This window comes from Orbicella faveolata, unplaced genomic scaffold (genome assembly GCF_042242905.1).
Source record: "Orbicella faveolata isolate gen_17 unplaced genomic scaffold, um_ofav_v1 contig_47, whole genome shotgun sequence".
NCBI lineage: Eukaryota > Metazoa > Cnidaria > Anthozoa > Scleractinia > Merulinidae > Orbicella > Orbicella faveolata.
The window spans coordinates 25,586,480-25,611,194 of NW_028301577.1; the positions used below are offsets into that span (position 1 = coordinate 25,586,480).

General features: G+C 39.1%; 2 protein-coding genes and 1 pseudogene across 5 annotated transcripts in view; 1 reads left to right on the forward strand and 2 right to left on the reverse strand.

Moving 5' to 3' along the window:
• LOC149097752 (uncharacterized) overlaps positions 1-24,715 on the reverse strand; it is a 119,437-nt gene that overhangs the window by 79,559 nt on the left and 15,163 nt on the right. The gene's annotated exons all lie outside the window — the stretch shown is intronic.
• LOC149097757 (uncharacterized) lies at positions 813-3,474 on the reverse strand (annotated as a pseudogene). Its single transcript, XR_016204031.1, has 2 exons — positions 2,771-3,474; positions 813-2,184 (listed from the first exon to the last, which is right to left on the reverse strand). The product of XR_016204031.1 is annotated as an uncharacterized LOC149097757 (transcript).
• On the forward strand, positions 9,199-22,172 carry LOC149097758 (eukaryotic translation initiation factor 3 subunit C-like). The gene is made up of 14 exons (XM_089278940.1): positions 9,199-9,282; positions 10,687-10,729; positions 11,249-11,517; positions 13,407-13,532; positions 14,311-14,376; positions 15,151-15,238; positions 15,537-15,620; positions 16,235-16,332; positions 17,718-17,767; positions 17,904-17,969; positions 19,705-19,792; positions 20,588-20,680; positions 20,963-21,041; positions 21,352-22,172. The coding sequence occupies exons 3-14, from the start codon at positions 11,350-11,352 to the stop codon at positions 21,504-21,506; spliced, it is 1,161 nt and encodes a 386-aa protein (XP_089135066.1). The 5' UTR covers positions 9,199-9,282; positions 10,687-10,729; positions 11,249-11,349; the 3' UTR covers positions 21,507-22,172.

Below are 24,715 nucleotides of genomic sequence, written 5' to 3' on the forward strand. Positions count from 1 at the left end.
TGGCCCCCCTTGCAAGATTTCTTTTCGGCAGTTTTTGCTGTGCAGGAATTTGACTCTTTTGCGTTTCATCCTTTGGCTTCTCTTTTTGTATGCCATAAATTGTAATAAATAAATAAATAAATAAATAAATGAATAAATAAATAAATAATAAGTAGTTCTTATCATAAAATAATTGAGATACTATGCACGCTCTCATTGGTCGATAGGTGTGTTTAGATGAGAGTTTGTAAACACGGAGTGACGATATCTTACTGAAACAATATAGGACTTTTTTCGTGTTTACATAGATGCATCTACACACTCGAGGGGGCAGGAAATTACGTTGGGTGATATTAACATAAATTCCAGTGAAAAAATAAAAAATTTAAAAGACGCATAAATGATCTGGTAATGGCGTGGAAAGAGTAAAAACATGCATAATTCAAGTCAAGTGAGTTTTCATATAAAGGAAGGTTTAAGTGGAATTAGCGAAAATCATAATTCAGGAATGGAGCTCCGATTTGTTTGCCTTATTAGACTGAGGAAAATGGTTTTAGCAAGTCAGTTACCATCACTCCCGCACTTGGCTCGAACTCGCACTCGAGCTCTTACCCTAAGGCCACCACACCCCTTGCTTGACACCATTGAAAGGCACCTGAACCCGGCTCCCTCGCTTTATACAGTAAAAAGATCGCATAGGTTCATTGTTTAACATATTCTGTTGGTTTAGCTGGAGTCTATATCGCTCTACCCCGGTAGTGTCCTCTTCTTCTGCTCCATTTGAACAATAGTAAAATTCTTTAGTAGGTATAAACATGAGTAAAACGCGTCTATTTATACATGCCCTTTACTTTATTTATTTTTTTTGGCAATAAACCACAGTATACATTGTTACGTCGGAATACAACTTGAATGAGTACTTTATATGCCTTATAGATAAAACCCGCTTCATATTGCGAAAAACTAACTTTTGTGCCAAACACCTTCCCAAAAAACTTTGTTTAAGAATCCGACTCTGGATTTCAGTATTTTGAATTAGTCAGAAACAATACAGATAATTGAAATCTTATTACACTACATTCTACTCCAGCAATGTTCCCATTTCACGATACCGAGCCTAAATAAGATAGAGTCCAAAGCACGATAAGAGGCTGTTATCTTCTTAGAAGACACCTTAACAACTTGTCTTTATCCCCTTGAACGGCCTCGACTTCAAGAGTAGTTCATCCTGCATGGCTGGGATGATGCCCTTGCGGAAGGCCACGGACAGCAGCTCATCGGCATCTTTGATGTTGGGATACTGACGTATCGCCCATTTCAGGTACACCAGGAACTCGTTCCAGTCGATGTAGCCATCTTTATCCATGTTGATGGCTTTCAACGCCTTCAGCGTATCCCGACAAATAAAGCAGCCAAAGTAGGGAGCCATGAAGCCATTATAGAAGGAATAGAACTTGAGAACGTCGTCAACTTTCTTATCTTCTTCGATATCCCATTTGTCCCAGATCCTGCGGACCTCTTCAATGAGATGCTGGGCGTGCACACTTTTCACCTCGGCGTCTTCTACCACGTCTCTCATCTTGGCGGTGAGTTTTCCTCCTGCTCGATCAAACAGGAGAGCGATGCCCACTGCACTCATGTATTCTTCTTTCCTGTTGACGGTCAGATCGTCCAGCATTTTCTCTTTCATGGTATGCGCCATTTCCATCGTAAACTGCAGATCTGCACCAAACAGATCCACTAGCCTCTCATGGATCATGCGGTCGGAAGACAGAGTGCTGATTCTAACTGGAGCCTCCTCTCCAAAGAACTCGGCCAGATTGAAGTCGGTCTCTCCAACTGTACCACCAGCAATGCTTCCAAAGTCGAATGCCAAGTCCAGCGCCCTTTCGCCGTAGATAACTTGTTTAGGATGAGGAGGCATCCCGGCAGTGATCTTAGTCACGTTTGATGCGGCTTCCCTCAGCTGTGTACACTTGTAACTATTCTGGACTTTGGTGTTGCCCATTCGCACAAGATTCATCAGCGTCACTGTAGAACACGCGTGACCAAGAGCCGCTCCTTCTTCGCAGACGCTCGCCCAGCTACCATTGGCTCCGTTGACAAGACATTCAAGTTGCGTCATTTCTCCGAGGGCCCACTTCTTGTGGACATGAGCCAGAAGATGTCCAGACCATCCACGGGCATCCATGATCTTACGCACACCTAAATAGTAAAATATGTACTCTTACAAATGCTCTTTTATCCCTAATTACGACTCGAATAGTGAGAGGGAATGATCTTTTTTAGGTTTTCCTCTAATGTTCGGGTCGTTTGGATCATAGTAAATAGAGGGAAATGGTTATGAAACCCGACAAAGTTCTTTGTTATATGTTTTTGTTCGCCTTTTTGGCCTTGACCTTGCACAAAACACAATAGTTGTTTACTCCGTACTGAGGAACTAACCAATAGAAACGTTTTGGTTACGTAATTCATGCATAGTGTATGAACCCCAAAAAAAAGGATTGTGCACGGTCGTGGACCTTCCAACATAAATCTTGAAATCTTTGTTTGCTCCTTTGATATTTGCCGGGCTTCATAACCAGTTCCCTCTGTTATCTATGTTTGGACTAAGGTTTAAAAGAAGTGATACAACTTCAACTCCATGCGACTAGCCTTTAGCTTCCAGAACATAAAAGATACTTCGTTTACAACATTAACAGAAGTATTTTTGATTTTTCGAATGGGTTACATGGAGAAGAGTAAAGTAGGCTATCTTATTTATCTTATTTCTATTTGTTGTTGTTCTTACCTGCAGTCCAAGCTCCTACTTCCTCTGGTAAGAACTTGCCAGTTGGCTCCTCGAACAGAATCCCAAAAGGACGCTCAGCAGCAGACAAGGATCCCAAGAAGTCCACAACAGTGAACAATCGCTCCGGCCCATCTGATACACCATAGAGTCAGGGAAGTCTCGTAGATTAACCATGATCTTGGCATCAGGGGAGAGCACCCTTCTACTCCATTTAATCCTTTCCGACAGCAGCTTGCACATGTCCTGGACTGTGAAGACCTCCCAGTTAATGGAATCGATGGCGAGATCTATCTCGATGATGAGATTGATCAATCCAAGCGAGTTCATCTTGCTCAGGCCCACTGGAGTAGTTTCAGTGTCAGGGATACCGTCATTCACTGCTTCCATAACTTCAGTGAAGGCAAACAAGTTGTTGACGTCTTCTCCTCTCGCCACGAGCTCACGAAGAAAGGTGTCGTCGACGCGTGTCATGTGCGAGAAGGCTGCTACGATGATGAACTTGAATCCACACTTTTGCACCTCGTTGTAAATCTTCCACTTGTTTTCTAGCGTTGGCCTCTCAGCTGACCCACGGTGCTCTCACGGATTGAGTTGTCCAGTACAATCAAGTCCAGGTCTTTCAGTCTCGCTCGTTTTCTTTTCTCCTGGATAATGCTCTCCCCGACCTCTTTTATTACGTCTTCAAATGGCATATTTCACTCATTAGAAACCTAAAAAATATTAACGGAAAACATGCTTAGAGATCAACCGAAATACTGGCTTCCAAGTGATACTCTATATGTATACGTTAGTAAGCTACCTTCTAACAATAAGACTCACACCCTTTATCCTCTCCGGGTGGACAATTAATATAGAAAAACCACAGTTTATAACGAAGCCTGGTTCTCATATGCCGCCGACATACCTGGGACGGCCTGGGACACCGTTACGGCATATGTGAACATTTATCACCGAATCATAATCTATCCCAGGCATTGACCGCCGGCTTGCCTGCGAAGTTGAGCTGAGTTCAACTTCGCAGGCAAGCCAGCGGTTGTCGGCGATGAAAATATTTTATGTGAACATCATCTGCGGGCGCAACGCGCTCCAGTAAGACGATTCGATCCATATTTACAGGTAAAATGGTTGAAAATTGCGCAAATCGATTTGCATTTCGCGCAAATTTGAGTACGTCGGCGATCCATCGCAGATTCGCCGGGGACCCACTTGGATAGATCGCCGAACGTTGTCAGCTGCAACCGGCGACTAGGCTTTAGCGAAGCGCGCGTTCTGATTGGGTAATACGCTCGATCCATTTGCCCGTGGGTTGCACGCTGACGTCAGTTTGCTTATTTGTACTTTTTCTCGGCAATTTTCTTCATCGATGTTAGATGTTGACACTTTGTAAAACATAATTCCTATTTTTCTTCTCCTAAAATATGGAAAAATCTACTAATTCTTCCGGAAATTAGGTTTTTTAATTCTGTAAGCTACCAAATTTCGAGCTTAAGTTTTTTGCCGGGCCCCCACCTGAGAAATTTGTGAATTTCAGCAAGCCCGGGAGTTGAATCAGCTGGTTGAACAAAGGCACTCGGCACTAGGAGACGGACCAAAATGCACAACAAACAGGTCTGTATCAACCTTTCGAGGTTAGTAATGCATACGGCGGGAATTTTAGAAAGAACTTTGTAGCGATTTGACGACAACAAAATTCAGCACAAGCTTTCATTGTAAAACTTTTCTTGTATCGAAAGCGATTTAAATGCTTTCGGCGAACAAAACATGAAAGTAGAGTAGGTTTACACTAGAGGAAACTGTTCCGGATTCGTCACGAATCCGGAACATTTTAGTACCGGATTGGTTTTGCCGTTTACACACAAGTGGACGACTCCGAAATAAAAACTCCCCGGTTTGGTCATGTCTCCGGAGATTTTGAATCCGGAATTTAAGGTGGGAACTTTGAATCCGAAAACTTTTGTCTTGTAAACGGTTCTCTCAATCTCGGTCCCAGAGCCCACGTGTCTTTTGGTCAGCGCCGAGACACGGAGCTCTGGAATAATCAATTTCCAGACCATTCTCGTCCCCAGTGCTACTCGTCTTAAAATGTCGTTGACGAGTAGCTCTGGACGCACCAAAAAAATCGAATTTTTCCATTGGCTGACAAAAAATGAATGCGCAGCAGAAATGAAAATTACAAAGCCCTCCGTTTCTCCGACCACGTGACCAAAAGAAACGGAGCCTCCGGGGACGAGAATGTTTCCAGACTCCAAGATTTTAGGAGTTCCGGTTTCACCGCGCATGTGTACCTTGGTTTAAAACATGGAAATCTTGTTCTCAGAGCCCACGAGTTTTTTGGTCAGCGCCAACAAAAAGACACGTGGGCTCTGGGATAGCCTGCGTAACAAGCGTTTCCGTGGGGTTTGGAAGCAAAGAAAGACCGAGGAACGGAATTTTCGGTGTTTTGTCTGCGCGGAAAAATGGGGCGAGAACCAAAAAAAAGAAAGAGGCGGGTGGGAGAGGGGAAGGAAGGAAACGCTTGCAGACAAACCCCTGGATTTTGAAAATCTCCGTTCGCCAGTGAACGGAGCTCGTGATTGGCTGGGCTGGTCCAATATTATTGACATGTGTCGATCAAAGGTAGTTTAATACCTTTTAGTGCCAGACAAAAGGGGAAGACGCGTTCGAAGCTTGGTTCCAAAACGCTTTAACTTCTCTCGCTGAACGAGGATTTAGTCGTCAGCTTCGACAGTACGGTAGAAATCCTGTAGTGGAATGCTTTGGTTTTCCGAAGCCTGCACATTATTGCAGAAGCAAGCGCGACACAATTTGTAGCTGTTCCTTTAATTTTAACATCACTTTCTTGAATACCACATGCGCCAAGGACAAGATAATAAACCACGGGACAGAAAATTCGCACTACTGCGTGGGAAAACCTAGTGATTTCGTCTGGCTTGTTATATGGCAACATGTTGTCGTAGGTACTCTGACATTTCATTAGAAGCATTTTTGTTAACAGCATTTAGAATCTCTGGGTATGATGAATGGTTTGTTTTAGTGTTAGCTGCGGCATGCCAGTTTCTGTCACATATTTGCCTTACCAAAAATTTAGTCGTCTCGTCGCGGGGAATTCTTACGAGGACATTTTATAAACAACATTGACTTGGAGGCCGCCTAGGGGAAGATTATCTTTATTCAGATACTGGTCGAGATTATCGTTATTTCCCCTCTCAGATGTTTGAAGCCTCTCCTGCCCAAATTCCAAAGTTTGCCGAGAAGACTTTCCGTCGTTTGTTTTTGCTGCAGGCGATAACACTCGAACCTATTTGCGGATCTGGCGTTTCCAGCAAACGCTTCTTTGCTGGAATTGCCTTTGTGGGAGTTGACTTGCTAATTTTACTTTGTATCGATTCCTGGACAAATGAATACAGTGATCCAAGATTTCGAATCATGCGAGCACAAGGATCACTAACGCGACTGGAATACTTCTCACATTTTAACTTTCTGGCAGATTTGTGCTAAAACTTCACCCTTGCAGTCCTTCGTTTTAGACGGATTGAGTAGAAATATAGCTTGATTATAAATCACCAAATTTAATTCATCGAGATTTCTCCGATCCCACCGTGCGCTCGTTGTTTCAGACATATTTTGACAAGTAAAGTTCATTTTGGTTCAAAGTTCACTTTCGCCACGGAAGGCCGAAGATTTTATTGGTTAATTTATGACAGCCGATGACAGCACGAAATCTCAGTGTGCGCACTCAGGCATGAAAGGCCAAGTGGGCGGTTTTTAAAATCCAGGGGTTTGTCTGCAAGCGTTTCCTTCCTTCCTTTCCCTCCCCCCGCCTCTTTTACTCGCTCCATTTTTCGCGTTGTAATTCTTTGCTCCCGAACCCCACAGAAACGCTTGCTACGCAGGCTACTGGGAACGAGATTGGTTTTCTCTCGAATCCGGATATTTTCCGCCTGCGATCTTTTGAGTTTGCGGCAGAACCGAGCATCGTAATCTTAGATGAAGTACTGACTACAAAGGGCGTCGATGTTTGGGAACTTCTTTAGGTGCGTGGTTTGAACAACACAGCTTGAAACTAAATATCTCATCTCCGAAGAAACCAGATGTCGTCAACAGGAAGTATTATCTCTGAATGCACAGAGGTGTATAACATTCTAAATCAGGAAAGAAGTTCAATTCTGATCTGCTTCTCGTTGGAGTACGGTCTGATCTGCAGACGGCGAGTTTAGTTTAAGCACTGGATATATCGAACGTTAATTGTAATTGTCGTCTGAGTTTCTTTGCTGTAGTATGATATGGCCACCCCTATTGTCCGCCAACTGTTTATTTTGTAACAATTACGACCAAAGGTTGTTCAAACTGTATGAACAATGGGCCAATTCCATTTTTTATCCGCACCCCCTCCCCCTATTGAGGAGTTATTGAGGGTCTAGGAAATCTGCGAAGAAAGGGGGAGCCTTTCAAGGCCATTTTTTTAGAGGCAACTGTGTCGGCACCTTTTATTTTTGAATAAATTCTGAAGGGGGAGGTCTGTTTGCACTTTGAGATTCCTTTCTTGGGGATAAAAAGTTCACTTTTCTGAGGGCATATAAGTCAAAGTCCCTTAATAAGGGAGGGGGGAGGGGTGGATATTAAAATGGAATGGCCCAATATGGCTGGTGAAGGGCCATTCCATTTTTCATCCAGAGGATACAAAAGTCAATTCCGAAGTGTTTGCTTGCAATAACTGGGGGGGGGGGGGGGGGGGGTGGGGGCGGGGGCTATTTAAAACTCAGTCTTATGAACCCAGCAGATTTTTTAACCCTGTTGGGTTTATTAGCTATGAAATAAATTTTAATATTGATTGATGAAAATGAGTTACTTGTACCGGTGTGAAAGCGTGAGTTCAAATAAATGAAAAGTTTCGTTTTGATCATCTAAATACTAGGCTGGGCAGTACCCAGCCCAGTATTATTATTACTCAAGGCTGAACAATCCTAATTATTTACTTCTTTTACATATGTTGAAGAATGAGAATGATTTCACAGCACGTTTCATTAATGATCTATTGCATTTAATTAATATCCACACCTTCCCTGTTGAGGACTGGTCTTTCATTCTCAGCCATAAAGAAATCTGTTGAAAACACCTTGACCCCCAAGGAAACCATTAACAATTGACTTAACTCTGAAGAGTTCCACAAGAAATTGGCTAAACTCTCAAGAATTCCATTAGAAATGGCTTAACCCCTTGAGAATTCTATGTAATTTGAATCTAGATTTCACTACTGAAGAATTCCAATTTTTTTTTTGCTGATTCTCCTTAAGAATTCCTGTATTGCTGAACTTGCCTCACAGAGAAATACACGACTTTTTTGCCTTCCCCTGACATATTCCTCAACAGGGAGGGGGGTGGGGGTGCATGTATTAAATGCAATGGCCCAGTTATTTTATTTCTAAAGTTAAATTTTTTTCTTTTCTTTATCTTGGGACTTTTCTTACTTGTACTTCCTTTATATCTTATTTTTATCCAGTTTTGATACGACTAACTAATCAGCATACAGAACGCAAGAGACTTCCCTCAAAATAATATACCTGGCACAAATTTGGACACTGAATTGTCTGTAGAAGTTTTCGTAGCATTGTACATCTGTACGCTCTAGTTTTATTAATATTGACAATATATGCAAGTTTCAAAAGTTAACAGTCTCATGTAAGGCCGTAGAGTCGTAGAGTGGTAGATCCTTATAGCTTTATATTGCATATTAGAGATATAGAGCTAAAACATAATATTTTATTTATCTAAGCTACATGTATAATTACAACAACTGTTCATTTATTGTTTTTCAAAACGCAGAGTTATCTTGCCCATTTTTCTTTTGAGTACTTAATTAGATGCAAGCTATATCATTTTCCCTGATATTTTACTGTGTTATATATCTTTAATTTATAACCTCTACGGTTCTACTAGGTACAGCTGTAGAGTCGTAGAAATAGGTAATGTATTTGTTTTGTTTTTACTGCTACATTTATCCCATTGTTCTTGTAGGTGCAGCCAAAGCATTTATGTTCCATGTATAAAGTTGTACCCACTTTTACGCGTTTACCTCGCTACGCCTCTACGGCTGTACTGCTCTACGCCTGTAAGGCTCTACGTAGAGTTTGAATGAACCTTTCCTCTAAAGTTTACTTACACTGTAAAACTCTCCTCAAACGACTTTATTAATTGCAGGGTCAGACATTGGGTCCAAATTCTATCAAATCTTTTTTTTCCCATAGGTGATGTTTCCATAACATCCTTTATTTTCTATTATACAGTTTGAGGGACGCTTGTTCACCTCATTATTGTGGTACCATACATTACGCTACAGTGGAAATTCATCCCTTGATTTCAGAGTTACATTATCGCTTTATTTAGCTGCGGTTACGTGCAGAAATAGTTTGTGAACTCATTACAAAGGTACAAAGCTACCTGGAAGTAGGAATGGATCACAATCAGAAATCTGCAGAGTTTACTTGCGCCACATTGAGCATCTTTACTACAAGGTTTGTATTGTAAACTTAAAGGAATTCCTAAATGTTTTGATGGGAGGTGTAGTGGCTAATGATAAGTGGGCTGGACTGCAGGTTGAACTTGACTAACCTCAAACTACATAAAATATAAGCAGTAAAAAACTGTTTTATGCAAGAAAAATGAGTGCTTTGGTTAACTTTTAATTGTGGGTTAGCATTAAGGTGGCTCAAAACAGTTTCCAGCAGTTAGATTAAGATGGGTCATTCTAACCACTCTTTATCACTGAATGCTACAATCATGGTATCAAAAAACTGCCCAATCATAGGTGAACACGTTGTTATCATTTTCTTGAGAACATTTTTAAAAAACACCCTTAATTACAGCTTTGAGGGCTTATAATTCAAAAACGGCACAGTGAATTTTTTTATATTATTAAATTTTAATAAGCATGATAAGACGCAACTTTTGGCAAAGTTTTAAAAATATCTGTCCATGGGGTTCAGAGCCACCTTAAATTTTTAAAACTTTAAGGGGGCTCTGAACCCTATATGTACAGAATTTTTTTAAACTTTGCTTAAAGTTGCATCTTATCGTGCTTATTAAAATTTGATAATATAAAATAATTTCACCGTGCCATTTTTGATCTGGTTCTTGTGCAAGACATCTTGTTTTCTTGGGGCCTGTCTTCACCGTACAAGGTGGGTGGGGAACCCTTTACTGGACTATAATCCCATCTAGGGGGACATAGAAATACCCCTAGCTTTGCTTTAAGACAATTTTGACCTGATGGGTTCAAAGTCTCGCATGCAGACTTTACCCCTCACCTACATTTGATTTGATACTATATAGAGCAGTTTTCAATTGAAGAGGTGTGTAGGATAATGTCCTAACTGACTTTTGGAAAATTTGGAGACAACCAGGATTGAAATAGCTGCCAGCGATTTTCATAGTTTACTCTGGCTTTGCCTAAAAAGAAGTAGCAATTAATATGTCAAGTTCTTTTTAGACAGTAATGAAGAAAACAGTAAACTGCAACCAATTGCTGGTAGGTATTTCAATGCTGGTTACCTCAAAGTTTTCCAAAACTCACCCAGGGCTTTATTCCAGTCACGTACCCCTTCAATTGAGTGTCAGAAAACCAAAACCAGGGTAATTACTGCAGCCAACCACAGATTAAGAGCACTGACAATTCAATGAACCAATCAAAACTCAAAGTAAAGACATGTAGCTTGACGCGTAGTGGGATGAAAAAGTTGCTTGAGTTTAAGCCAATTATGTGGTGTAGTAATGCAAAGCCAATAATTATTAATGTATGACACTCAAGCAAATACTGCCGGGCTTCTGACTGGCAATATGATAAGTACCTGGGATGAAAAGTACATGTACTTGTGAAGTGCTTTACATAGAATAAATTATGATTGTTATTCTGTTTCTAGATTGATGCTGAGCTTATAAATAATAAGGAAAACAAGGAAACTGGTTAGTACCATGCGCAATTCCTGCCATGTGAAAATTATCCTTGGGTACTTTTCTGTTTTTTTTTGGGGGGGGGGGGTATGTGTGGATTGAGAGTTGCAGTGTGTTTTGTGAAATCAGTTCAAGGGTTTACTTTGCTGGCACATCTGAAGAAATGTTTAGCTCACAAATAAATGTATCAAAGGAAAGGAAAGGTGCAAAATATTGTAATGCTTATTGTCAATGACTATCAGGGCTTTGCTCTAGAAGTGCCCAGATGCCACAGGTTACTAACTTTTACCTCAGGGTGACAGGAAAAACTTACATTTTTCATATACTGTAAGCTTAAGTGCTGGGCACCTAGAGTTCATGGTTAGCAACCTCTGGGCCCCTCGTAATTTTTCCTAGACCACAGCCATGGACTATAGTGAAGGGGGGACCAACTTTAAGATTTTGGAGCTAAACTTATCATAGTACATCAATGTATTCAGTAATAAATTCTATCAATGTACTCAGTAATTAATTTGGTCCTTACTTATGCAGAAGCAGATAAGGACTCAACAGAGGGTGAGAAAACAGAAACGGAACAACCAGCTAAAAAACAAAAGAAAGAAGGACCCAGTTCATCCGAGAAGGTGGATAAGATGTGCAAGTTCATCTACTCATGCGACACTTCAGACCATATCCGAACTAGAGCCATGCTCTGTCACCTGCATCACCATGCTCTACATGATCGCTGGTTCGAGGCTCATGATCTGATGCTCATATCACATTTACAGGAGACCATCCAACATTCTGACATTCCAACACAGGTTTGTGTAACAACATTTTGGCTACCCTTTGATTGATTTTAGACTACTTTTGAAATAAATAATAATATTTAGAGATGAAGCATCATCAGTCCAAGCTGGGTTTCATGCAGATGATCCTGTATCCTGATTGAATTGGAAATTGGAAATATTGAGAGTGGGAGAACCAGAAGAAAATCCCTCGGAGCAAGCATTATAATGACACTGGGCCAGAATTGAACCTGGGCCACATTGGTGGGAGGGGAGCACTCTCACCACTACGCCAACCCTGATCCCCATTTCAAATGGGCAATCAAAATGGAAGAACCATTAGAAGTAGCATTGTCAAATGCCACACTCACCAGAAAAATGGCATTTGTCTGCAAAAGGTCTTGCAATTTAGCTTAGAAACCATTGATAATTTACCAAAAAATTGTCATGAATTAATCAAAAGACACAATTAAGTGTCACTGCTATATTTTAATTCTCAGCTTACTTGAACTACCATATTTATTTACCTATAAGCCGAGCTTGGCTATAAGCGGAGACCTTAAACTTGTGAGACATGATAGTGGGTGAAAGCTTTTGGAATAAAATCGGAAAAATAGTGGCTATAAGCTGAGACCAAGGTTTCTTAACAAAAAGTTACTTGAGCGTTCTTTCAAGAAACCTTCCTTCTCAGGAAACATGTTGAAAGTTATTGTGTAGAATAAATCACACCTTTTAGAAACAATGAAAAGCGTTTTATTAGTTGTAAACAATTAGCCAATTGGTGCAAAACATTGTGCACATGAATACTATCCTAACTGCACTGTAAAGCGAAATATGCTTAAGGTCATTCCCCAGTATTGCACAGTGCATCCCTACTGCGCATAATTTCACACATGATTAGCGCGCGCGCATCAAAAAATGGCGGCTTTTTCTTTACGGCTGGACCTTGTCTTAGAGGTAAATCGTCATTTCCTTGAAAACAAGTACAGTGACCTATCATTTTTTTTCTGTTGTTTTGAACTGAGTAATAATGGACCAATTCTCAGTGTAGAACAAGAAACAGTTGTCGGAAAGGTGAATTTAGTAAGCAATTGTGACTATAATCATTGTGCTATTATAAGGATTTATTGGGTACAAACAAGGTGCTGTTGCTCCTAAACGAACATGGGGACCCCTTATTTTTAATTCAAAATTTAAGTTTCTATAATATGAACAATCAATAGGCAAAGTTTGACAAAAATCTCAGGGCAGGTTTTATTTCAGTGGAATGACCTTAAATGAAAGCCACCAGACTGATTAGAAATATATCTCATTGTGTCCATATGTTTTCCACAAGCTTAGTATTGGTGGTTACTGAGCTGAGTTTACACATGTGGTAGATAAAGCAGTAGAAGAAGTGATATCAGACTAGTCTTGTGTTAAGACTATCTGGTGTTCATACTGCTGCATGTTTCATGAGAGTTGGCCACAGTCAATATTTTTGTCTTTAGCCTTAGTAAATGAAACATACAGTGTAGAATTTCTTGCCCAGTATTGTAATAAAAGCAACTCCTACAGTCATTTATTTGTTTGCTTTTCTCTTTCACTGTTGTTCTTAGGATTTTTTTGCAGTAAATATATTTTATTCTCTTTCTCTTGTTTTCTGTATTTACTTTGTTCAATTAATTACCATACTCTTGAAGATACCTGCATTTATTAGCTAATTTAGCATTTAAAATTTTAGGAAAATTTAGGAGCTCTTCTCTTTTGTCACAAGTTTGAAATGTTATATGAATTCCATATATTCTTTATTTGTTAATTTATTAATACATTTCTTAATGCCGTTGCTGAGAATTTGATACATGTAGTTCATCAATACAAAATCAACTATTTGACGATTGTCTTTATTTTCTGATGATCTGTGTTGTTTTTGCACCATCCAGATTCTCTACAACAGGACCATGGTACAACTTGGCCTGTGTGCCTTCAGGCATGGCATGATCAAGGATGCCCACAATGCACTGCATGATGTCCAGTCAAGTGGAAGAGCTAAAGAGCTTCTTGCACAGGTCTGTGTGATATAAGGCCTTTTTAGTAAATGCAGAACAGACAGATACCAGTAATATCATGACTTACTATATGGCTAGCTCCAAGAGTGGGCAAGATGAACCAAATCCTACACTGTGATTGGCTACCCCAGTGGGCAAGATGGGGCTATCTTGCCTGCCGGGGACTACGTACCGTGTCCCGCTAGAAAATTTCCCTGAAAGCCATATAATGAATCCTTTATTGCCTAAGCTTGTTCGATCAAGCTGGCTGGATATTGGCCTTGTTCTATTTTTGCAACTTTATGACCTTCACTCCGTCTCAGTCCATAAACACCCGAAATAAGAACTTGGCCGATATCCAGCCATCTTGACTTCACGCTCAGTCAGTAACCCATATTTATTATCCAACTGCAGCGAATACCATCCAAATAACAGTACAAATATACAGCGATTTTGTACAGTTATTTTTACAGTAGAAAACCTGTTTGCCATACAGGTCGGCGCAGACACACCCAAAACTGTCACACTCTCCTTCTTTCATTGATGAATTTATTGACTACAGCAGTTGGATAACAAATCTCTTATTACATGTTTTGGTGTGTACATGTAGTATCGCTTTATATTTTTATTCGATGTTTCTATTTTGACAAGTTGTGCTGTATTTTGACGAGCTCAGTAGCACAACTGGCAAAACTATACAGCAATACTACACACCAAAACATCTCATAAGATATATGTTTCTAACAGAGCACAACATCATTCTAAAAATTGCATTGCATTTTTTGAAATTGCTTTTTAGGGTTTAATGCAGCAGAGACAGTATGAGAGAACCCCAGAACAAGAAAAGATTGAGAAGAGAAGACAGGTATTGTAACCAGAATAATTTCTGTTAGCAGATGGATGGACCTCCTGGAATAGAAGGTGGTGACGGGGTTTGTTGGTGGGGGGCGGGGGGGGGGGGGGGAGGCATGGATGAAATCAAATGGTGATCACATTCACGGAGATTTTTTTTAAAAAAATGCTGCATACATTTTTATTGCAGTTCAACAAATACTCTGTGAGGTAAATGTTTATGATTGGTCAATCTGAGTGGTCTTGTTCCTCTACAGTGGTCATACAGTGTATGTTGTGCGGGAAAGTCATGCTTGTATGCTATGTTGTCACTGTTTTGTTACTTAGTGTTACTGTTTTGAGAAGTAATGTGTGTAAAAAGGTGAAGTCTGCATATGAACTAAGTAGCCCATCAGACCATAGCTTGTTCTCCAGTTTCTGTAGCGTAAAGAGACTAGGAGTGTTTCTGCTCCCCCCTGGATAGGATATTAATCCATCAAAGGAATACCCCGCAACATTAAATTTGTCGGTACCCATTTATACACCTGGGTGGAGAGAGGAACTCTGAAAGTGAAGTGTCTTGCCCAAGGACACAACACAATTTCTCCAGCCAGAGCTTGAACCCAGACCACTCAATCTGAGAACAAGTGTGCTAACCATGAGGCCATTGTGCCTTCCTATTATGTGTAGTGATGTGAAAACAGTTTTGTCCGTGGGTACTTATCCTCTCTTTAAAGGAGGGAGTTACTTGAATGATTCAACAGTATCCCTTTTGATCCCCGTCATTGTTGTTTTATCTTAATTCCAGGTTCCATTCCACATGCATATAAACCTTGAGCAGTTGGAGTGTGTCTATCTTACTTCAGCAATGTTAATGGAAATCCCTTGGATGGCCGGTATGTGTTCAAAACAAAACATTCCAAGTATTGTTATGTACAAGTCCAACAACTTAGGGACAAGAAGTAAAAATGTAGACTTTGTAATATTCTATTTCCTGCATTGTGGGATAGATTTACTAGACAAACGAACTGACTGTGGCCCTATCAGCCCTCTCACTAAATCTGGCTTTGATATCAGGAAGATCTCTTCTGTCTTTTTGTTTGGAGTTTAGTGTATTATATTATATCAACTCTACACTGCATGAGAAAGGACTTGCAAGACTAGTGTAACTTTTCTGCTTTTTTTTTTTTTCAGCCCATGCATATGACTACAGACCACGTATTTTCAGCAAGAGTTTCCACTATCAGTTACCACAAAGTGAAAAGCAAACTTTAGTTGGTTAGTACATGAAGCTGTTTTTCCTTGACTTGTAAATATGCTGGCCATTTGTTCCTTAAATGGACAATGTTTTGTCACTACAGGAAACAGTCATGATAAGTGTTTTCCCTTGACATCACCGTATGACCAATCTAATAAATAAACTGAAGTCTTGTTTTATTTTGGAGAACATGTCATGCTTATGTTTGTTGAAAATTAATTCTCAGACTCGTTTTAATGAGTTTTAAAATAGAGATAATTCATCAAGTTTAAATAAAGGAAATCATGACCGTGATGGTGTTTGGATATCTGATTTTTATTAGCATAGATTTTTACGATTTCATTTCTTTTTTAGTTTTGATTGAGAAGATTATATCAAACACTTAAGACAGTATTAGACCAAATTTTTAAACACCTTGAAGTTTGTCAAAAATACTCCACTACGCATCGTATTTTCCACTCTCTTCTCAGTGTTTGGAAATGTGGTCAAACATGGTCTTTTGTGTTTGATTATGAAAAAGACACTTCTTAATATTTGTTTTCTCGTTCATGTTGGTAAGTTGTTGGGTGTTTTGCAGTCTATTTTCATGGTATTTAACAGGTCACTGACTGATATACTTCTGAATTAATTCCAGGTCCTCCAGAGAGCATGCGTGAACATGTAGTGGTTGCATCCAAAGCCATGAAGAAGGGAGACTGGAAACAGTGCAAGGACTACATATTAGATGTTAAGGTAACATGAAACTGTTGGAACTATGTGAACTTAAAACCACCCTTCTCCTAAAAAAACTAATTATTGGTCGGGAAAGAATGCAGGATTAGCTCGAATATGACAGATGTTTTTTTCTAACTATTAAAACATTAACTGAAGGGGTGCATGGAATAAAGCCCCGAAGTGACTTGTGGAAAATGTTGAAGCAAGCAGGATCGAAATACCTACCAGCAATTTTCATAGTTTACTCTGGCCTTGCCTAAAAAGAACTAGTAATAAATTATTATTACAAGTTCTTTTTAGACAGTAGTGAAGACAAGAGTAAACTGCAACCATGGCTGGGAGGTATTTCAATGCTGGTTACCTCAAAGTTTTCCAAAAGTCACTTAGGGCTTTATTCCTTACACCCCTTCAATTTATAAGTTATTTTCAGGAAGACCAGTTCTTCCATGAGTGACTCAGCAGGATAAACTAATGTTGTAATGATTATTTTGTGTGAACTACGACACAAAACTAACCAGACGTTACATCCAGTGTGACTGGCCTCAAACAAAACCACCTGATCATATGGATAGATCAGATTTCACTGTCATGTAAAAGTTCATTTCTAGTTGATTTTGTGCTTGGTTGTTTGTTGGTTGTTTGGCTGTGTGGATTGCTTGGTGAATGTTAGATTATCTTTCTTTCTAATGATGATGATGATCATAATAATAATAATAATAACAATAACAATAATAATAATAATTTATTAATGATAAAAATAAAAATGATAATATCTATAACAAAATCCTTGATCATGATTGGTTCTCTGCACGCCTATTTGTCATGTAACTGGCACGCAATCACCTGGGTGTCCAATTACAGGTATCCAATTTGAACTTTTTGTAATTGGATACCTGTAATTGGATACCACGTGATTCGCACATCAATTATGCATGCTTCAATGGCTTCCTTTGAAATGCTTCCTACAGTTTTCAAAACTTATAAAAAGTGCTACAGACATGTTTGCTCAAAAGAATTAATCAAAAGACATTTTTAATTCCGAAATTTTTTATAGTTACAATTTATTAGTAGTTGGACTTTAATTTGTGCCATACAATTTGGAAGAAATTGTGCTCGTAATTTGGTCCAATTATTGTTAATAATAATGATAATAATGATGATGATGATAATGATAATTATAATGATAATAGTAATTATTATAGTAATAATAATAATAATAATCGAATATTTACCCAGGATAACCTTTCAGTACAAAGTACTGTTATCAATGGGGTCCTGCTGACTAAGAATTAAAAAACTAATAAATAAGAATTATTGAGATAATAATTACAGTGTATATAAAATAAGATACATATTAAGGCAAAAATACACCAAGTTAAAAACCATTCTCTGTGGCATGATAGGTATGGAAATTGTTTTGCCAAACAGAGCAAGTACAAGAAATGTTGACAAGGTAATGTCTGGTTTTAGCTTCCGCCTTTAGGTCTCAATATAAAAAATTGGATGTATGATCAAGTGCATAGTAGATACTGTATGAAAGTGACATCAATCATCGATAATGTGAAATTGGCTTTTCTTTTTTCTCGCAGGAAAATTCAAGAGGAAAGCCTGAGAACATATTTGTTCACATATAACAGTGTGCATGACTCATTGAGGTACTTAAACATTCAGAGGAATGGGGAAATGTAGCAATGCATACAATGTTTACAATGCACACCACCTCCCTTGGAAAAACTTGTGCACCATATTCTTGATGAAAATCTCTTTTAATTGTTATGCCTGACTTTCGCTTGGTAATGTCAAAATCAAAATTAGCATTCCTTCTGGAAAACATCCTGTTTGCTTTATTTTGCTCTGAATATCACTCATAAAGGTGTATTGCTTTGGATCATCCTTTATTTTATTTTTTACTCTCTGCTAGCTAGCCTTGGATTTTGCCCTCTTTCCTCAACCATGCACAGCACTTGTACTCAAGATCACATCACACCATTTCATGCTACTTCTACCGATATTTAGGGACAGACCATTATATTTTTGTTGAGTTGGGGTTGGGCAATTTTGGTGGGCATGACATTTCTTTCTCACCTTTAAGTTGTGCATGATTTTTTTAGTCGGGCAATAGTTTGTGCAAGAATTTTTTTATGTCTAAATCCAAATAATGATAATAGAAAGAGTTTCCTTAATTTTTTTGTCGCCATGGCTCCCCTTGCAAGATTTTTCTGTGGCAGTTTTTGCTGTGCAGGAATTTTTTATTGGAAATTGCCCAACCAACCCCTTCCCCCTCCAAAAAATGATTTGCCATCCTTTAGGAGTTTAGATTAATATGTTTCCCACGAGGTGAGTATGTTTTGTTACTGAGCCCAGTGTTAAAGGCGTGGTAGATAATTCTTTAGTTATCCACCTTGTGTGGACATTACTGAATGTCTTGTCAGATTTGAACAGAGGAAGACAAACTTGACCATGGTCATAGTAAAGAAACCCTACAGAATACATGGGTTAAGCAGCAGTATCTTTTGAGAAAATCAGTCGGAATTAGCTCTCTTTATCATAATAAAGGGGTTGTACAAGGTGACTGGATTAAAAGATGGTTTGACAAGTTCAAATTCCTGCTGTGATTTGAAGTAAGGCAGCATCAGTTCTTTCTTGAAAACTTTTTATCTGCAGGAAAATAATTGTTGTGAAATGTTTTCAAGTCAGGAGCAATGCTGTTTGATGTTACATCATAACAGGAAGATAAAAGTTCTTTAAAAACGTTTAAAACAGATCTAAAAAGTAAAATTGTCTCTAAATTTTCGACCGCCTTCTGCGGTCTTCTTCAGAGAGTGATGATTTCGCGCGATTCACAGAATTTTAATAAGCTGGGATGTTATTTTTTTTTAAGAAGATAAAAAACCTGTTTATATGAGGAAAATAAGCCGTGTCACACGCTTACCATATGAACAGTACCAGTTCACATCTTTTGTAAGCCACGGCTTGCGTAAGACAAGGGTTTTGAGCTCTTCGTGGCTTATATAAGATGGGAAACACTCTATAAATGGCATCACCCCTTGTTTGTGGCTTAATTAAGATGTGACCTTACACTGAGCAAGCCCAAGTTTTTCTCACTTGCATGACAGCTGGCGTAATTCTGCGATTGCTACAACAACCAGCACAAACGCAAGGCATTAGTCATGAATAAGCCGGAAACCATTTATAGGAGCACTTCACATCTTATATAAGCCCCGCTAGTATAAATGGTCCAGTTCACGCCTTGTGTAAGCTGCAGCTTCTGGAAGCCATGGTTTATTTTTCTCGTATAAATGGTCAGTTATTCAACCATCTTTATCCATTCTATTTGTGATTGATGTGCCCGTGTCAGCTCAAGTATTTATTTGTTGTCTCTACTTGTAGTTTGTATGCGTTGGCTGAAATGTTTTATTTGCCTCTATCTGTGGTGCACAGCACTATCAGCAAAATGATCATCAATGAAGAGCTGCAGGTTTGTGATATTGTTTCTTTTTTAATTATTATTATTATTATTATTATTATTATTATTATATGGCTTGTTCTTGTATCCGATATAACAGGCACTCTGATTGGCTAATCGTAGGGCATTATTTTCCTGTAATGCCCACAAGAATTACCTTGACCTTACCGTATAGACCTCGCTACTGCTTGGTCAATACGGCAAGGTCTCGGTCTGAGATTTTCCCATAAAGACCTCACTCTGACATAATGAGTAGTTATTATTATTATTTTCACAGTCAAGCAGTTAAAGTAATTTGTATCGAAAACTTAATCTTTACATCTGCGTAGAGAAAGCCACACATGTAAGGCTCACCTCTTGGGATCAGGGTCTGAACCCCATATTGTCCTCTAATCTTGCTCAGAGCCCTGTGCGATAACCATTTAAGGTTTTTCAGTCCACCACTTAATGGCAAATTTTACTAAGATGTCAGAGAATTGTAATATAAAACAATTTTCCTCTGTGTCTAACTATCAAGTAAGATTATTGTGCTTCAAAGCTGGAGTTTAAATGGAATTCACCAAAGAAAATCAAAACAGGTTTCTGGGGAATTGTTATACAACCATGGTATCAGTGGAATTCTGACGTTTAACATGCACCAACAGGTTTCACAAGCCCTGAGTTTTGGCTAGCAATGTCACTGATCATATGCTGGTAAGGGCAGGCTCATATCATAACTATTGAAAATTAGTTGTTTTAATTAAGTTTGTTGAGTGGTCATTAAGAATTCAAATTTCAAGTCTAAGCAAGGTTATGTTCTCACTCCAGGCCTCTTGGGATGAACCAACTCAGACAGTTGTAATGCACCGAGGAGCCGAGCCTTCTCTCCTTCAGAGCTTGGCACTGCAATTAGCTGATAGGGTAAAATCTTAAATACTGTACTCGTCTGAAGTCTATTAGCCAGTTGTTTCATAAGGGTTGGGCACCGGCAAATTGACCAGCTGTGAAGACTATTTTGACCTGCTGGTTTGATCACCTAGTGGAAAGTATTTCTTATAAAGAATTTCAGATCAAATAGTTTTGCCCACCTGTGAAAACCAGTTACCCTCCTGTTGAAAAGATTAATGAAACCCCTTCTGTTAGCTTTTCAACTTACAGCTTATCAAACAACTTTAATACAGAGTGTTTACGACTTGTTTTCAGGTCAGCACTTTGGTAGAAAACAATGAGCGTATTTATGACACAAGACATGGAGGATTTGTTCAGTTCAAGGACAGGCAAGGTATGAACTTCAGAGTACTTCTTTTCCTCTTGGGAAAACTCGCAAATAAATGTGTATTGTATGTGCTTTACAGGTGTCTCTCACACTAATTCTACGTAAGGTGCTTAATGTTTGATTACTTTGCCTGTGAACAGTTCACTAGTGTGACAAAAGGCTTGGGAAAGGCAAGACCCCTGTCTGGGCCAGTGTTATTTCCATTTAAATGGAGACTGTTAGTGCAAAAGGCATAACCCGTATTACTCAATGAGTATTTTAGAAAGGCTTTTCAATCTTTTAATGCTTGCCTTACCCACTCTCTACTAATTTCCAGGTCAAGGCTGCTATCGTCGACAAAACCAGCAGCATTATGATCGACAAGACAGGCCAGAAAAACAGGACAGGCAAGATCGGTACAACTGGCAGGAGAGATATGGGCACCAGTATGACCGACCTTACCAACAGCCACAGTCACAATCATCTTATTGATCTAGAGACAATATGCATAATTTAATCAAGGAACATGTCAACACTTGTTATGGCCTGTCTGTGATTCAAGCTGATAGTGTCCTTGTTAGCAAATGTGATGAATTTGAGTACACATTAACTAAAATGAACAATGGAATCCCAATTTCTTGATCCAGTTAGGCAGACAAAAATTATTTTGGAAATTGAAAGCTTGAAAAATTGTAGGTGGTGATGAAGTACATTAAACTAGTAGTAATCAGAGATTATGAGAGTGCGTTCGACGCTCTCACTTTAATATATATATACCGTAAATAAATGATTTCACAAGCTGACTTTCAACCTTTGTCTATTGCTAAAATCAAATTTTTTCAGCAGCAACCGAGGTTTTACAGTCAGATATGCATAGTGTCAAAGTCCATGCTAGTGAAGAGGTCATGATTTGTTGATACGCTGCGTGACACTGCCACTTTCTGTAGACTCTCAAATGTCATAGAATATTTAAATTACGTACATTATTCTAAGCTAGCATTTGCAATCGCTTGGTCATTTTACGTGGTCGATTACCGTAAACAAACTTCGTGCGACTAATTCGAGTATTTCCCCTGATGAATAAAGTAGTCTTGTGGATCTTGCCTTCAGAGTACTTTTCCACCGATTCCAAGCAATAAAATTGCGACCGGATAAAGACTGAGCTATCTGTCGTGACTGGAACTAATCAACAAATGCAATCAAAATGTAGCTGTTCCCACGGTTATCATCCCAAAGCCAATTAGTGTTAATAAACAAGGACAATTCTCTCAGATTTCGATAAATGCTACCGTCGAACCGTTTAAATTCACCAAAATCTAATGCTGAGAGAACATAATAGTGAAGCATATGGCGACTGAATGAAAAGAAGTCAAAGAAAGATCCATTGGAAAGACGAGCTCACATGGCCTGCTCACATACTCACATGTTCACCACATGTCTTATCACATGTCTTAGCATTAAATGGTACCAGTTTACTGGCCGTGACATGCCCCTGCAAAAATCAAGCAGGGTGGCCTGAACCTGGCCTGCGAAGCAAACATTCCCATGCAAGAAGCTCTTTCCATATTCTGGCCATGCACAAATTGGAGCGGGAGCAAAAATCTCTGAAGAAGCAGGGGTTGGTCTTCTCCATCAATATTTTCACTCCCACTCCAATTTGTGTGTGGCCAGAATGCAGACAAAGTTCTTTGTAGGGGAGCGCTTGCTGTGCAGGCTATCTTGGACAAAACACCATAGTCTCACAGCTGCCTCTCTTTAACCCACACGTATAAATGGGTCCTGATGAACTAGTGCTGAGGAAACCCCATTTTGGACTATCATTGCATCTAAGATTTGGGGTAGAACTACTCTTACTTGCTTCATGCTACAGAAATTAAAATAGCACCAGCCATGTGGACCACTAACCTTGAACGTGGATTACACCTTTCTTAAAATTTGACTGTGCAAGTGGATTAAATCAATTAATAAAAGGCTTTTTGTTTCAAGTAATTTAATCAACAGATTTAATAAACTTAGGATTTGAGAAATTGGGACTCCACAATAGTAGAGTATACTGTTTTATTGTTTGGCATTTACTTTTGAAATCTTCAAATGTGTAAACATGTTGTAAGTGAATAAAGCTGAGCGATGCCAGTGATAAACTGTAGTTGATGAAGTTATTTTATTCTCCCAATATCTCTGTTATGTTGGACACTGACTATGATATTTCCTCTATTTCCTCTCCGCAGCACTCTTTAAATATTTAGTGTTAGAGTTGCTGTGTATTTTAAGGCTGGTTTTCACTACTGATGGAGTCAGAGTTGTAGCTGGAGTCCTAAGACCACTAATGACCAAGTGAAAATTGAAAATCAGAGTCATAAGCAGAGTCATAAGCTCGACGGAATTAGAGTCTTAAGAATCAAGTTTTCATTTTTTCAGATTATGCTTATGACTCCGTCACTTATGATCCAGTTAAAACTAGATAGTCGGAGTTGGAAGCATAAGAGGAAGAACCAACCAACTACAAGGCCTGGAATCAAAAATTGTGATTGGTTTATTCTACCGCTTCTGCTTCTGACTCCAACAATCTAGTTTTCACTGGATCATAAGCGACAGAGTCATAAGCAGAATGGAGTTCTGCTTCTGACTCTGTCGGTTTGATTTTCACCAGATCATATCGCTCTACACTTCGGATTATGACTTCATCGATTCTGAAAACTAGCATTTAGGGGCAGCACTTATTTGAGAGTGGTGCTCCTCAAAAAACCTCATGCCAATTTTGTAAATCGAAACAAGATAAAGTTAACAGCTAAATATAGTCACTTGGAACTGAAAATCATTGTAATCCAGGGCCCAAGGGCCAGTTTCTTGAAAGCCCAGGAAACTTTTCGGGCCTGCACAGCCATTTTTAGTTAACTGATATTTAAAGAGAAGAAGAGGTGTATACACCTGAAACTTCTTGTACGAAGGGAACCTCTGTTCATAATAAGAATTTGCGCATAAACCAGTTCTTAAGTCATAAGGTTGGAGATTTTGCTACAGCTTTTCGGGTGTGAAAACATCTCAGGACCTTCGAGAACCGGGCCCATGTTGTTCAAAAGCTGCATTGTACTACCCGCCAGGTAAATCGCTACCCAATGGATAAGTGATAATAAAACAAACCACGCTATCCTCTGGATAGTGATTTATCAGGTGGATAGCATTGTCCACCTTTCAAACAACCCAGGCCACTGGACAGTAAATACTCCTAGAACAAATTCAATCTGATGAAGCTTCATTAATAAGCACCATATCGTGAATGAAAGAGATGCTTATTCAAGGGCGGTGATCTTTGGTATTTTTGCCAGTCTGTGGCTATCAATTGGAGGCAGCAACCATTCGGGAAGGGGGGGGGGGGGGATAGTGCTCAGTTGAGTTAATACAGTAACCCAGGAGAGAACAAGGGTATTTTGATGATTTTCATTCTGGTCTGATCTCATTATATAATAACATATTGGCCAACATGGGAGCGAAAAGAAAGAAAACTGACTGGAGGTAATGTTGTCTTGATAATAATTATCACCCTTGTATGCAATTTCACACTGATTTTCTCTCAAATTTGTTGTATAATTTTTTTGTTCGTTCTTAATACAAAATCAACACATTTTTCTATAGTCTACTGTCTTATTTATAGACCATAGAGATAATGTCATGAAATGTTCAAGCTTAGCAGTGAAACAGCT

What these genes read in the sequence shown, in the direction of transcription:
- LOC149097758 (XM_089278940.1), top strand. Translation starts at nt 11,350, where the DNA reads ATGTGCAAGTTCATCTACTCATGCGACACTTCAGACCATATCCGAACT. An exon ending in TGAAAAGCAAACTTTAGTTG is followed by an intron (nt 15,621 to 16,234) that starts GTTAGTACATGA and finishes AATTAATTCCAG; the next exon opens with GTCCTCCAGAGAGCATGCGT. An exon ending in CACTGCAATTAGCTGATAGG is followed by an intron (nt 20,681 to 20,962) that starts GTAAAATCTTAA and finishes ACTTGTTTTCAG; the next exon opens with GTCAGCACTTTGGTAGAAAA.